Below are 16471 nucleotides of genomic sequence, written 5' to 3'. Positions count from 1 at the left end.
TAGAGATTAAAATGCTAAACAAAAACCAAAAAGAGAAACTAGCAGGATTAATATCTTCTTACTTTACCTCTTTGCTGTTTCTGTGGGCATTCTTGAAATTTGCTGCAATTCTAGACAAGAAAAATTACAATCAGCAATAACATCAGGTGAAATACAGTATGATGTACTGGACCTTTACAGTCGGTGTCAAACAATAGCTTACCTTATTTTGGGCTTTGCATCAGGACTTTGAATCTTTGTAATGGGAAGTAGAAAAATATAGCAAATTATATTTAAGCATACATGCATTCAAAATCCATTATATAAGGTCCTAAAGACGTCCTCCTTTACTTCTGAGTGTAATGTTGTGATGCGAACTAGACTAACAGTACAGTGCTGCAGAAATGAGTCCTTAAACCCAGAAATGAGTTAACACTTTAGCACTTCTGGTTCCCTCATCTCGAAGTCAATGGGTTTTTGCCTGAAATAAGGTCTGTGGTTAACACAAGCTTAAAAGATTTTAACGTTTTGTTCTACTACTGAATGCGTCCGTAAATATCCCACTTGTGACTTTTAAAGCCTTTATGTATTTTAAAAAAGGCGGTTGCTAACAAGTGGCTAAATTAAACTACAAAACGTCATCACGCCGACTCGTGCGCCGCTACGGCCTCTCAGTGTATACTCACGCTCATGCGACCGTGGTGTAGTTCGTTCATAGCCTAACGTTACCTTTTTACTTCTGCCGATTGCATTCACCCTTAAAAAATCATAAAAGTAGTGTTCATTTGTGAAGATTATGGTATGGAACAAAGCCTGTAAATATCATAAACGTTTGTTTGCCACAGAGCTTATTTTCTGCAATAATCCAAAACCCAATGGAAAAAAACTTTTTTGTCGAGGGAACCCGTGCGATTCTAACGTCAAGGTTGGTCTACAAAAATACACCATTCCTGTAGCACTCTGTTAACAGGATTACATAGGAAGTAACAGACCTGTTCCTCAGGAGGAGGTGACGAATTCTTGAAAACAACTGAGTCACTTGTAGTCGTTGGCACCCTTTCGGATTTTGCATCACGGGAATCCCTTGGAGAATAAAATGATACACTTTAGACGAATATGCTCAATAGGAAACTTTACCATCTGATGTGCTCCTCAGTCGGTGCCTTACAGTGTTGGTGGCGTGAACAGCGAGGCTGGTGCACCATCACCAGACACAGCCGACCTGGAAGATACCTGAAAGCACAAAGGAAGTGTTCAGCTATTAGTACCATGTTTTCTAGTGACTGATGTTAACGGGCATTGGGGTGTAACATTGGAGTAATAATCATTGGAATAACATTAATGTGATATTTTATGATGTTAAAACACAGATGTTCAAAATAGTAATCTGTAATCTTAAAAACAGACCACCCATTCATTTTGTTCATGGCCGGCTCAGGTAGTGTCCCCGGCGCGAGGGTGCGCGAGCCAAAAATGACATAATGTGCGTAAAGCGCTGTTGCAGCTTCGTCGTGCACCTCCGAATTTTTGTAACTGGGTGCCCAATGTGCACGCGGGGCATTTGAGACATGGCTGCCACAATAAGATAAAATCAGATAACTAATACATTTAATACGTGACTCCTTTCTATGCAGGGATTGTATAAAAGCGATAAAGTATGTCCATGAATATGTGTTATGAGTTTAAAATTAATTACAATTAAGCTCAGCAGCGGCCGTCCCTGTAAAGGAAAGGGGTGCGCTGGATTTATAACACAAGACAAAATGAGAGCGTCATTGCGAAACAGAATGCCGCACCAAAATTGTTTTATGTTGATTTTCATCTTTTCATAATCGTTAGAAGCCAAAATCGTAATTAAAATTTGATTAATTCCACAACCCTAGAGTGGGCGCAGCGCTGTGTGAAAGGCCCTTAATTGTTTATGTGGTGAAACATTATAAAAAATGTACAATAAAAGAATGGAAATACATCTTGCAGCACCCATGGCTCACCCTTATGGTACTTTGGGAATCACTGGTATAAAGATGGGGACGCTGCTACATACAGATTTACAACAGAGTGGCAGAAAAAAAACAAAAAACTTTTCTTTTGGACCAAGGCCAAGTGAAAAAAAACTAACATAGTGAATTATTAGCAACAAACAAAACAACAACATGCCACCAAAGACAACCAAACAAAGCAGTGCAATCTCGGACGAGGAGATCAAAGAGATAAAGAAGGCGCTGAATTTTATGTCTGGAGAAATTGCAACTGTGTCTAAACAGCAAAAACTAATAATGGACTTGATGGGGGAAATTAAGGAGCTGAAGAGACAACATGTCGAGAAGGACAAGAGGATAACCCTCTTAGAGTGCCGGGTGGCGGATCTGGAGCAGTACTCCCGCATAAACGACGTGATCGTTAGCGGGTTGGAGACCAGGCCACGGTCATACACCCGGGCGGTGACACCAGCGGACGTCGGGGGGCTCACCGAGCCCGACCAACAGTCCCTTGAACAACAGGTGACGGCCTTCTTCAACAACAAAGGCATCTCCATCAACAACACCGACATCGAGTCATGCCACCCTCTCCCCCGGAGGAACAAGAGCGACAAACCGGCCTTAATAATCCGGTTTACCAACAGAAAGCACAAAAATACGCTGCTTAGACAAGGAAGGAAGCTGAAGGGGTCCGACGTTTATGTGAATGAACATCTTACAAAGAAAAACGCAGACATCGCCAGAATGGCATGCTTTCTAAGGAAGCAGAGGAAAATTCAATCAACGTGGACTGCAAACTGTAAAGTGATCATCAAACTGAACGGGTCACCAGAGGAGGCCAGAGTGCTGGTTATCAGAGAAATTGAAGAATTGGACAAATACCAGTGACATCAGAACAACACAACAAGGTAATCATACCTGTCTGTGGAAAATGGGTTCTTGTGGAATTACATAACATTCACTGAACATTATCTGAACACAATATGCATGAACTGGAACTGGAAGATATTGATCCTGACAATAACTTTTTTAACCATCTAAACAACACATGTTGCTACTACACCGATGAACAGTATAACAGCAATGTGAAGTCAGCTCAAGGAATGTCAATTATTCACTTCAACAGTAGAAGCTTATATGCTAATCACCAAAACATCAAAGAATACTTAGGTCAATTCACAAAACCATTCAATGTCATTGCAATATCTGAAACCTGGCTCAATTCTGAGAAAGAAGCAGATTTCGAGTTGAAAGGATATGAATTCAATTACATGAACAGGAAGAGCAAAAAAGGAGGGGGTGTGGCCCTGTACGTGAAAAATAGTCTGAAATATAAGATTTTAGAAAACATGTCAACCACTATTGATGATGTGATGGAATGCATCACTGTAGAGATCTGCATGGAAAACCAAAGAAATGTGATGGTCAGTTGTGTATACAGAGCACCAGGAGCCTGCATGGAAACTTTTAAAGACAGTATGGAGAAAATATTTGCCAAAACTAATCAGAAGGTTACATTCATTTGTGGGGACTTCAATATAGACCTGCTAAATCCTAACAAACACAAAATGACAGACGAATTTATTAACACAATGTATAGTATGAGTTTATATCCACTGATCACCAAACCAAGCAGAATAACAGCGCACTGTGCAACTCTAATCGACAATATATTTACAAATTACATGGAAAGTAGCTTAGTGAGCGGGCTGCTGATGAATGACATCAGTGACCATTTGCCATTTTTTGTGATCCATGACTGTGATTGTGGAAAAGAGAAGGAGGACCATAAAATCAAATATAGGAGATTGAGAACAGAAGAATCCATAAATGCATTCAGAACCGAATTGCTATCACAAAACTGGAAAACCCTCTATGAAGGAAATGATGTTGATACAGCATATGAAACATTTCTAAATATATTTAAGTCATTATATGACAAAAACTGTCCAATAAAACAAGATAACACTAGGAACAATAACACAAACAGACCATGGATCACAAAGGGACTGCAAAATGCCTGTAAAAAAAAGAATACTCTATATAGACAATTCATAAAATGTAAAACTAAAGAGGCAGAACATAAATATAAGAAATACAAAAATAAATTAACTAATATTATGAGGATATGCAAGAAGGAATATTATACCAAATTACTAGAAAATAACAAAAACAATATAAAAGGCATATGGAATATATTAAACAGTATTATTAGAAACCGTTCGACTAGCTCAAGTTACCCTGAATATTTTATTGATAATGATAGGTCTTTAAATGATATGAATGATGTGGTTAATGGGTTTAATGAATTTTTTGTAAATGTGGGACCAAAGTTGGCAGGAAAAATCAATGACACGTCTCCAAAGGATGGGGAGGTTGTTGAAAGCAACATTGCAAGAAATTCAAACTCAATTTATCTCAAAGCTATAGACAGAAAAGAAATCATAGACATAGTTAACAAGTGCAAGAATAAAACATCTACTGACTTGAATGGAATCGATATGACGATAGTCAAGAAAGTCATTGACAGTATTGCAAACCCCCTAACCTACATTTGTAACTTATCATTCATAACTGGCACATTTCCACATAAAATGAAAACTGCTAAAGTTATTCCACTATATAAAACTGGGGACAAACATAATTTCACTAATTACAGGCCTGTATCTTTACTTTGCCAGTTCTCTAAAATATTGGAGAAACTGTTCATTGGAAGATTAGATAACTTCATTGACAAGCACCATTTACTGACAGACAGTCAATACGGGTTCAGAGCAAACAGATCAACAGCAATGGCATTAATGGAGCTAACAGAAGAAATAACCAGTTGTATTGATAACAAGAAGTATGCGGTAGGAGTATTTATAGATTTAAAAAAAGCATTTGACACCATTGATCATGATATATTATTCAATAAAATGGAACGGTATGGTATAAGAGGGGTAGTGCTGAACTGGTTGAGAAGTTATATAGGAAACAGGCAGCAGTACGTGCAAATAGGGGACTACAAATCAACATGCTCAGGTATTACTTGTGGGGTCCCGCAGGGATCAGTATTGGGTCCAAAATTGTTTATTATGTATATAAATGACATAGGTAGGGTATCAAGGACACTGAATTTAGTTTTATTTGCAGATGACACAAATATTTTTTGTTCTGGGGAAAATCTGCAGCAGCTTTTGGAGGTGGCCACAACAGAAATCAGAAAATTGCAACGGTGGTTTGACAGAAATAAATTGTCATTAAATTTGGACAAAACTAAATTTATGTTATTTGGAAACCAAAAAATAGACATACCAGTACAAATGATAATAGATGATGTGACTATTGAAAGAGTATATGTAAATAAATTTCTGGGTGTAATACTGGACCACAAAATCTGCTGGAAACCTCAGATAAATTATGTAAGAACAAAGCTGGCAAAGAGCATAGCAGTCTTAGGGAAAACAAGACACACACTGGATCATAAATCACTGCACATTCTGTATTCTTCACTTGTATCACCATATCTGAATTACTGTGTAAAAGTTTGGGGTAACACTTATAAAAGCAACTTACAACCATTATGCATACTACAGAAGAGAGCAATCAGGATAGTAAATAATGTGGGATATAGGGAACACACGAACACACTGTTTTTGAAGTCACATGCATTGAAATTTATGGATTTAGTCAAATTTAAAACCGCAATAATTATGTTTAAAGCAAGACATAATTCACTTCCGGGCAATATTCAAAAAATGTTTTGTGACAGGGAGGGGGGTTATAATTTAAGAGGAAAATTTAATTTTAAAAAGCATTGTGTTCGTACAAAAAAGAAGAGTATGTGTATTTCAGTCTGTGGGGTGGATTTGTGGAATGGGTTAGGTGATGGGTTGAAGGGGAGCACAAATATAAATCAATTTAAAAAGCTATACAAGAAAGATATTTTTGGGAGGTACATGGTTGAAGAAGAGTTGTGTTAAAGGTTGGTTATATACTTTTTAACTGCGGATGTATTTGTGGGTTGTAAATAAATTTGGGATGCTGTTCATATATTCAACTTGGGATGTAAATAAATCTGAGATAGTTTTTATATTATATTATATTATCATTCTATGATATATGAGTTAATAGAGGAGAAGTGAGAAAGGGGTAGGGTAATATAAGTTTTTCTTCTACCTACTCCTTTTCGGACACTATAACTCTTGTTTTGTTTGTTATTATTTTGTATCTGTTTTTATTTATTATATGTTCGAAATAAAGTCTTTCATTCATTCATTCATTCAGGTACATGGAAAAAGTGGCACGCAAAATGACATTTACAGTTGACAGTGTGGGTAGTGACTATAATGCATGCTTTAAATAATATGGTTGTGGACTTGGGATTGACCGATTATCGGCCTGGCCGATATTATCGGCCGATATTCAGCATTTTGCCGATTATCGGTATCGGCATTTTTGTTTAACCGATAAAATTAATTAATTTATAAATGCGCTACTTTGGCTCTGATCAGCCTCCTCTCTGTGTCAGCCTGCTACAGTACTCTCCACTGTGCAGTCTAGCTCAATGTCCCACTCACAGCACTATCTCATTGGTTACACGCCTTGAGCAATAGCCAATCAACACAGAGGGTTACCGTGCCTCAGACGTGCAGACAAAAACAGACAGACAGACGGAGCTGCTCCGGTGAGCGGAGCCGTGTTCTCTCGGTAAGACGGAAGATATTGTTGTGTAAGTTCCAATAAACATCCCAATCCTTTATGCTGAAGTTGCAGAAACACCACGATCAAGCATGTCCAGTTTACCAGTTACACAGTGGAACTGAAACGTATTTTAGCTGCTAATTTGCAAACGTAACATTCCTCGCCCGTATGAGTCTGTATTTTTACATGGACGTTTACTAGAACAACTCGAGCTAATGTGGAGCGTCGTAGAGCTTGAATGCGATAGCGAACGTCAATACGTTCATTTGTTGATCCATAATTTAGCCAGCTGACTAGCATATCAATTGATTGGCTGGTCCTCACAGTCTAAACCAGGACTCAATGTTACTAACTAACGTTACTGAATCTGTCCTGAAGCAGCTCTGACTTTTGACAGTTGTGTTATAATATAAGTAATATGTAATGTGATATATGATGGCAAGTTAAGGGCTTTATAAATAAATAGAAAGCAGTACCGGTCACATCTTGCTGTTAGAGAGGCCCAGTTTAATGTAATGTAATGGAACTGCATATAGAGGCTGTGTTAATCCATACATGCACTGCATAGAGTTGAATAGTCACTTCTATTGCTATTGGACATATCCAGTTATGGTAATCATTGGTCATGTAGTATTCTAGTTTATGGGAGGAACAGAAGCCGTCTCACTGGAGAACAGGCTGAGCAACTCTGCTTTCTGCACCAGTCTGCTGCTGCTGAACCGAGACTCAAACTTCAGCACAAATTTAAGTTTAGCTAGTTTTATTTATTTTTACACTTTATAAAACTTCAGAGAGATATTGTTTATTTATTTATTAAAATTTTCAGTTAACTTTATAAGAAGCGCCCTGCCCTTCATTTTTACTGCAAATGTATATCGGTTCAAAATATCGGTTATCGGTCTCCTTGATTACTAATAATCGGTATCGGTCCTGAAAAAAACATATCGGTCGATCCCTATTGAGGACTCATTCAAAATCTGCTGTAAAGCTTGCGTGTTGTCCCTTCACCAGACCATATTTAACAGAAAATATGAAATACCTTGCTGTCCCAGTCTGAATGTTCTTGAAGAGCAGACCAGGCCAGCTGAGCTGCATTTTGTTTGGCTTCCTTGATGCTCTTACCCTCACCCACAGGGTAGTCCTTCTTGTTGATCACTAATTTGTAGGAGAACCTGTGTAAGCAGGGAAGAAATATTTAGATCAGTGTCTGTGGCGTCTATGCAGGTTACAGAGGTTCAGTCATACTCACTGAGGGTTATGAGGTGGACCGCTTCTATCCACCAAGATGTAGTCATGGAAGAGCTTTGTTTTGTTACAGTGGACGTCAATGATTCCAATGAAATTTGTCTCTATAAAACCTTCGTCTTTGGTTATCACACTCAAGCTCTTTGTCTCCTCACTGTAAAGATAAATCACAAACTAATTAAAACCTCTCATAACCAAACAGGAACAATGCGTCGCAACTGTTTGTGCTCACAAGATGTCCGACACATTTTGCTTCAATTCCTCTCCTTGTTGACTTGATGCTGCGCTGTATTTCTCCTCTCCAGTCTTGAACACAAACAAATATGACTTTATGTTGATTCACTGATTGGAGTGCGGCTTGTGTAACATTTTAAAAATCTACTTGAAAATGAATGAAAACACTACAGTCAATGACAAGCAAGTCAATTCCTTTCTTCCCTCTGCACTTCTCTAGGACTTTCATTAAGCCAGGAGAAACTAGTGTGTATTATTACTACTTACCTCTGTAGTTTTCCCGCCACATATCTCATGAAAGACAAGATAATAACAAATATACATATTTATCCTGTGAATTGGTCTTCTATACTTTGAATACAAAAATGCACACATGCAGTAAGTCAATAAAGAGGTATAATAATCTTACAGGGTGAATTGGTTCGTCCGACAAGCCTTTCAGGGCATTTAGGGCTGCGTTCTGTTTGGCTTCTTTCTTGTTCGCCCCGACACCATCAGGATACACCTTACCATTCAGGACTGCTCTGACGGTAAATCTGAGGATAAATTATAAAACTTGTTAAACAGGCAAGATCAAGGTCTCCTGGAGCTGCCGCACGTTTTTCTCCCGACAAAGTAGTCGCCTGGTGGCGGGGAGTAACCTGACCCGCCAGATAGGTTGTTACACAGAACCATCTGAGAAGTGTTTGGAAAAGTAAAACAACTTGGCAGGTGATTGGATGAACCATCTGTCAATCAAACTATTGCAGAGGCCAGTCGGGAGAAGAGCGAAAACATCTTTTCTATCGAGAAAATCTTTCATTGCCGTTCTTTGCTCTTCTTTCAATGAGGAAATACTCTTCAGTTCTGATATAACTGATGCTATTGCAGCATCTACGCTAACCTGTTCAGGAGACCCCATTATTATTTAGAACAAAGAGTCGCCTTTCCATCAAAGAATGTATATTGCTAAGAAGTGAAAGTCAATTGGTCGTTGCATTGCAACATCAGCGTCCAGCAGTAGAGCTACGCTCCCGCTATTTTGGACAGAAAGCGACTACCGGACGCCAGTAAAACGTCCGCCTAAAAATTAAAACAAAATGATTTCTATTCTACTGTCATATTCTACCAAACGGGCCCGTGTTGAACAATAAAATATTATAAATATAATAAGCGATTTCAGTCCAAAATGGCGGCAGCAGCTCTTGTCAAAAAAACACCAGAGTTTCATCTCTTTGCTTATCCTGACAAGGTGGAATTTCATGGGATATGTGAGCCCACGATTCTCGCGTGATCTCGTGACATAGCAAGAATCCAGCTGCCATGCAAGGTGAGGTGGGTAGGACAAAACGAAAATATGAGTAGTTCTCTTGTTTCTGCCTGCATGCTGCATGTTTCTGCATGCTTTTGGATGTAATCTAATAAACAAACTATTGAAACGCATACAGACCGTTCAGCCCCCAGTTAGTGGCACAAACACAGATATGACTAACGTAAACTACAGGCCAACACCACATATGAAGATTATAAGATAGCAGTGTAGGGCTGTCCCGAATACCATTTTTTGGGCTTCACAGATTCACTGAGAAATATTTGAAGGTATTCGAAGCTCCACGGAGCGGCGCGGCGCAGCGCGACAGGCTGGCATGTTATTCTGTTTGTCTGTCTGTCTCCACTACTGTACCTAATTTTTGTTGAATATAAATAATGAATAATGTTGTGGGATTATTCCTTATTTCATGGGCTATTTTGGGATTCATCCTTTTTTTATTACATACTTATATATAAAAAAAGTAAAAAACGAAGCATTCGAATAGTGATTTGGAGGTCGATTACCATGGCAACAGTCGAAGCTACGAAGCATTTGGGTCAGATCTACAGTATAGCAGTGTTAATTTAACTGTCTCTCTTCCAGCAGTTTGGACGAATTTACCATATGCTAATATATGCTAATATAATATGCTAAATTAAAAATAAAAATAAAATATGCTAATATAATAATAATAATTAAAAAATAATAATAATTAATATATGCTAATATAATAATACATTAAAAAAATTTAAATAATATATGCTATTATAATATGCTAAATTCGTCCAAGTTAATTAGTATTATGACTGTTGGTGTAAATTTAGATTGTATGGACCCAGTAATAGAGGTATAATGCAGCTGTTTGGACCATGTGACCAGATCTTATACATTGTATCTTTGCATCTCCCAGTAGACCACATACACTCCGAAAAGCTGATAATAAACTGATTTTTTCAGATGGAATTTCATTAATTCTCACTGTTCAATATCATTTTCCACTTGTGCAATTTTGTTAATAGTCTGTTTATTGTCAATACTGTATATACTGCTCCTATTTTTATACTTCCTTCTATTTAAAGGTCACCTATTATGCAAAATGCACTTTTCCATGTCTTTTAAACATCAATATCTGTCCCCAGTGTGTCTACAGGCCACCATAGTATCATAAAAGACCATCCTCTCTCTTTTTCTCCTCCTCCGTTTGTCCGGAAATGGGTGCAGAAAAAAAAATCGCTTTTTTTCCTTCTCTTCTGACGTCATTAGAGAAATGCAAGCCATGTAAGGGTTTCCTGGTCGAACCAGAGAGAACCTTCAGTAGCTGACCCCGCCCCACAGCGCGTCACTGTCTCTCCTCCTCAACCTAACTTGAGCAAAGTCTGCAAGAACCAGCAGAACAGGCTTCATGTACTCCCATCATCTAAATATAACATGTTCTTTCACAAAGGCTTTACGTAATTACACTGTTTAAACAGATGATATTTATATATTATATATATTTGATGTCATGCATGTAGCAGAGTACAGGTAGTAAATAGTGACTTGTAAGCAACACAACACATTTCTGTTTCACAGTCAAACTTTATTTGAGTTGACAGATGACAATATTAATTATTCACAGCATTTGTAATCATCTCACCTGTTAGTTAGTTATGTGACATGGTACAGGAGAAAGTCTTTCAGCTCTGGTAAACTATGGTAAGCTAAGCTCCGGTGGTCTGTAGTCATGGTAACACAGAGACAGCTACTACTGTAAATAATATACCATTACTCTGATCTTCCATACATTTATCTTTTAGCAGAAATAATGAACTGACTACTGTTTCACATCTTCTATTTTCCACCCTGATGGTCGCTGTGTTTACACACCGTGTCATAGCGGTAGCATGTAGCTAACCCGTTAGCATGTAGCTACATGCTAACGGGTTAGCTTTGTATCTCCATGTAAACAGAGCCATCTGCCCACAGCTGTCTGCTCTCCTCTGGGATGATTCTGTCGGTCATTTCTCACAGATGGATCTGTAAAGACAGACGTAAAACAGAGTGTATGTTTACGGTTTACAGAGTTGATGCATGAGGTAAACACTGAGTTAACTAACAGAGCTATAAATAGTATTATTTACCTGAGAGAAACCGTCAGGAAAACCTGGAATCTGGACCGCAGATGTTCATCATGTGTCGCCGATTTCTGATCAGATTCCTCCGGTAACGTGCGCTGGGTGAAGTTTCTGGTTTATAAACTTTAAAGTGGTTTATAAGCTCTATTCTAGCTGCTATCTCTCCACTCGTCTCTCTCTCGCTCTCTCTCTCTCTCTCTCTCTCTCTCTCTCTCAGAGAGAGAGAGAGAGAGAGAGAGAGAGAGAGCTTCTCCGGGAGGGAGGGGGAGGGTGTTGAGGAAGTTTGATTGACAGAAAACGCTGACCAATCAGAGCAGAGTGGGAGGAGACAGGCTGTGAATCAGTGGTTTTCAGACAGAGGCTGAATTAGTCTCTGAGGCAGGCAGACTCAGGCTGCAGTATGAGAAGAATAAAGGGTTTTTTGAACATTGCAGCATGTAAACATGTTCTAGTGCAACATTAAAATACATCTATGAACCTGGAAATGAGCATAATATGTGACCTTTAAATGGTTCATATTTTGTTACACTTTGTTTAGCTCTTTTTTCACTTAGCTGATACATCTTGTTTTTTGCACCATCCCCCTGCTGTACACTGCAAATTTCCCCACCGCGGGACTAATAAAGGAACATCTTATCTTATCTTATCTTAAAGCATATGATCACCCATGCATCTATTACAGTCTTTTTATAGGTGGTGTTAACTCATACCATGCCATATTCCTCAATTTTCGTGTTGCTTTTTTTCCCACAGGAGTTTTCAATATATGCAGAAAACAATCTGAACTCATTGTTGAAGGTATGTTAAATTAATTGCATGTGTGGTTTAAATGGGGGAACAGCAGGCAACATAATATAGCATACACCCATTTCCAAAAAACATTATAAATTGTATGTCCTATTAAAGTGTGGTCCCAGATCTCTTCTAATCCTACATTCATGACTTTTCAGGTCGTAAAAACCCAACAGAAAATTGATGCAACTCACGTTTTCATGTGATCACGGCCAACAGATCCAACGTCCTCATACTTCAGATCCAACCTCTCTCTCTGAGCAAACTCGTTCAGTTTAACTACAGCCATTATACATCACTCAGCAGCCTGAATGTCTCCTCAGATTACCAGCACTAAGTACTAATCTTAGAATACTAACTAACGTTATATCTTTATCGTTTTCATGTTAACTTCAACGTCTTCTTCGTACGTCTGCTGCTCAGTTTCATATTCAGCCTTCACCAACAGTAAGTTTCGTTTTCTCCGTAAACGTCACACAACATGGCGCCTTCATGTGCTGTCGGAAATATCAGAACTAGTTGGACAAACATGAACCAAGTGGAAGCTATCACCATGGATACATTGTAGCACTAAAAGTGTTAATCATAGTGGATGTGCTGACATATATATACTACATATATATATATATATATATATATATATATATATATATATATTATACATATATATGTGACGGCCCCTGCCTCACTACTGAGATGCCAGTGTGGATTTGGCCTTACATTCTTTCCCTGTGTCCTTGAAGGTATCACGGGAGAGGATGCCTGATGCAGAGCACCTGATGCTGGCGCGTCCTGAGCATAAAAGCCCCAATCAAGCGCTGCTCTGGTCTCTTTTCCTTCACCTAGACTCATCCCTGTCAGAACCTGCCGGGCTGCCTTTGTTTGACTTTTCTTTAGTTTCCACTCACAACACATCACACTTCATCATGCTCACACATCCACATCTACATTACTGATGTTACTGACTGACACACTCCACATTTGTAGTTATTTCTGTATATCCTTAATTTATTTGTAATAAATATCTTTAATTTACAATCAATCACTGCGTCCTTTCCCGTATTTGTCATGGCCTAGGAGCCGGGCTATGACAAATTGGGGGCTCGTCCAGCTTTTTTCCCGTTTGTGCCGCGACTTTTTGATAAGATCTGGTAATGGGTATTTTTGTGCTTTTGGGCATTTTGGTAATTAGTTGCGCTTTTTGTGACTTATTTGGGTCAGTTAAACGGTAAAAACTGTCTGCAGCAGAAGTTTGATCTTGGCCTGTTTGTGTGTTTCAGAGAATTTGGCGTGCGTAAAGTTTGTTTGGAGCGCCCGCGGCGCGCGGTTTGTTCCTTTGTTACCTAGTACCGTGTGTGTGCGAATGTTGGTTTGAGGGAAAGGACAACGTATTTGGGATGCTTTACAGGGTAAATTTAATGACTTTTGTAGGACTTGTAGTTGTTTCTTACCTGGATTTTGTGGAGAGAGGAGTTTGTTTCGCCGTCTTTGTTTACGCTGCGATCAGCTGGCCCAGATGACACTTGCGAGTTGCTCTGTGCGTAATTGTTGCAAAGTGGTGCAGAGTTTTCCCTTGTAGGCTGTAGCGACGTTCCCTTTGGGTTCGTTGAGCTGATTTATTTGTAGTGCTGTGGCAAAAGTGGTTGAAGCTTTCATGCTTCACGGGAGCATATCCGTGGTTTCAGGGGGTTGCTAGCTTGCTAGTCGCTCTGCTGGGCCAGCGGTCTTGAGTGCATAAATACCCACCGCAAGTAGCTGCATGAAGACTAGGGATGAGCTTAGTTAGCTGGGTTTTTCTTTAGATAGCGGGGAAACTCTAAACCGTGTTGAGGAGTATTCCTCTTTGAGCGCAAGAGTAGACATTGTGATGTCTGCCTGGTGCGGTTGTGTGCATAACGGTGGATTTGCTCAGTTGTCAGTTGGCTTTTTGACTTTGTAAATGTCTGAGATTGAGGCGTTCATTGCTGCTCCGTCTCTGGAGTCCCTGGATACCTGCACAAAAGAGCAGTTTCTCTTGATTGCCGAGCATTATTCAGTGGTTGTTGTAGGAGACAAGCGTATGAAAGAAAATATTAAAGAGTCTATAAAATCAAAATTAATCGAAATAGGAATTATGCCCGGAGATGAAGAGAAGTCTTCTCCAATTCCTACTGCTATGTCCTTTCAGACTCAAGGACTAACTTTTGAGCAACAGGAGATTTTGATGTTGCAGCTTGAACATGACAAAATGAAACATGAATTGGAAGTTAAAAAGCAAATTGAAGTAGAGCGAATCCGTCAGCAATCAGAGGCGGAAAGATTAAATATGGAGGGATATCGTTTGTCTATGATCAAAGATGGCGTGTTGTCTGGTGAGAATGAGGGCGGACAGGTGCCCAGGTCTTTTGTGACTCGTTTTGATGTGAATAACTTGCGCTCGTTACCCAGGTTTAATGAGAAAGATCCAGACACCTTTTTCTTGCTGTTCGAGCGTGTAGCTAAGGCTAGAAATTGGCCTGAGGCTGACTGTGCACTTATGCTTCAGTGTGTCCTCTCAGGGAAAGCGCAGGAGGCTTATTCATCATTGAGCCTTAAGGATAGCTCTAGCTATCCAGCAGGTGGGAACCATCATAATTCCTAATTCCATTAGGCAGGGGGACAGATTTTCCAAATTGGGCCCCTCATCCACCCCGAATCCAGGTCGCCCAGTTTCATATGATACCATTATCTTCACTCCAACTTTAAAAATGAGCCCGCTAGCGGGTTTTATTTTTCTAGTCTGTCTATTGCTCCTCATCTTTGTACGTTCAGCTTCGCCTGTCATACCTGCTGCTTCTCCAGAAATTTGGTCATTGCCTCTCTGATCCTTTCATTTTCTCGATGATAAAGGTGAAAGGTGTTTTAATGATACCAATATATTTATTTATCATGTAAATATATTTAACTTGTACTGTCAGTGATATAGGTCAGTAAGTAAAGTGTTGTTCTTGATCCCATTTAAGGGTCAACCATAGACCTTTGCATGGGCCCCCCCTGGCCTTGGGCCCGAGGACAGCTGTACCCTTTGTCCACCAGGATATTAATAATTCAGCAGACCATCCCCGCCCAAAACAAACTTGGATTTGCGCACAAGGGTGATATTTTCTGTTTAATCTAAAGTGTTTTTTGTTTTTACAAGAAATAAAGACTTCAATTATACTGACTTAGTAGTTGGTAATATGGTTTTAACTCACCTTTTATTGTGTTCAGGTCCGTCGGAGCCCATGTCTTCATATTCCAACTTCAACTTGTGTAGTTGTTCTTCTTTGCCATCCTGAATCTTTAAACCCTGAGTGAGCACACAAGCCAGAGACCGTGGCATGCACGAGATTCGCACTGCAGCACTACGCAGTTTGAATTTCGCGGGCTTTTTCAGTCCAGTGTCGACGACGTGCCTCCTCTTCCTCTTCCTCCTCCTCCTCTTGTTTTTCTCGTGGTGCATTACCGCCGTCAGCTGGTCTGGAGGACTGGTTTGGGAATCAACACTACTTGCTGAAAGTTCTCACAAGTTCCTCAATAAAATAAAATCCATCAGTGGCGTTAAATGCAATCATGGAGCAACCTCTGGGATAACTATTGTTGGTATCAACACAACCTGATTAATGACCACTGACAGGTGAAGTGAATAACATTGACTATCTTTCTTTTTTTCAATATTATATTTATTGTTTTTTTGTTCATTTTGAAACAACAGAACAAACATTCACAAACGTCCCCAATCATAACATGCTCGGTACAAAGAAACTTAATAAACTTAATATTAATATAAAATAAGCCAGTGTAGATACAGGAAAAACATATTGTATACAAAAAAATATATATAAGTAAAAAGAATATACACAAGTAAAAGAAATAAAATTTAAAACAATAAAATAAAATCTATTTATATATACTGTATACATATATATATATGTATATATATATATATACATACACATATACGCAGTATATACACATACAAAAACACATATACATATGATCAATTACAAAAAATCAGTGTACAATTCAGTCATCATCCGGATCTATCTCCCTATTCACAATCATCCTGCTCCAGCAATGATACAAATTACAAGTTACCTTGGAGTGACGGTGATAGCACCAATCCTCATCCGATCACAGGGATCTACAGTCGG

The 16471-nt window shown here is 39.0% G+C and overlaps 2 protein-coding genes across 3 annotated transcripts in view; both read right to left on the bottom strand.

Moving 5' to 3' along the window:
* LOC141774181 (interferon-induced, double-stranded RNA-activated protein kinase-like) overlaps positions 1-12788 on the bottom strand; it is a 30338-nt gene extending 17550 nt beyond the window's left edge. The window contains exons 1-10 of the mRNA XM_074646588.1: positions 12515-12788; positions 8533-8659; positions 8391-8414; positions 8122-8195; positions 7894-8043; positions 7684-7816; positions 1148-1212; positions 972-1062; positions 203-234; positions 68-110 (exon numbers count right to left, since the gene is read on the bottom strand). Of these exons, the coding sequence (XP_074502689.1) occupies positions 68-110; positions 203-234; positions 972-1062; positions 1148-1212; positions 7684-7816; positions 7894-8043; positions 8122-8195; positions 8391-8414; positions 8533-8659; positions 12515-12609 (834 nt within the window). The 5' untranslated portion in view covers positions 12610-12788. The remainder of the gene's footprint in view (positions 1-67; positions 111-202; positions 235-971; positions 1063-1147; positions 1213-7683; positions 7817-7893; positions 8044-8121; positions 8196-8390; positions 8415-8532; positions 8660-12514) is intronic.
* LOC141774175 (interferon-induced, double-stranded RNA-activated protein kinase-like) overlaps positions 1-16471 on the bottom strand; it is a 57344-nt gene that overhangs the window by 28443 nt on the left and 12430 nt on the right. The window lies entirely within an intron of this gene.

This window comes from Sebastes fasciatus, chromosome 9 (assembly GCF_043250625.1).
Source record: "Sebastes fasciatus isolate fSebFas1 chromosome 9, fSebFas1.pri, whole genome shotgun sequence".
Taxonomy (NCBI): Eukaryota; Metazoa; Chordata; class Actinopteri; order Perciformes; family Sebastidae; genus Sebastes; species Sebastes fasciatus.
The sequence above is the reverse complement of the archived record's forward strand: the minus strand, read 5'-3'. Positions and strand labels throughout refer to the sequence as shown.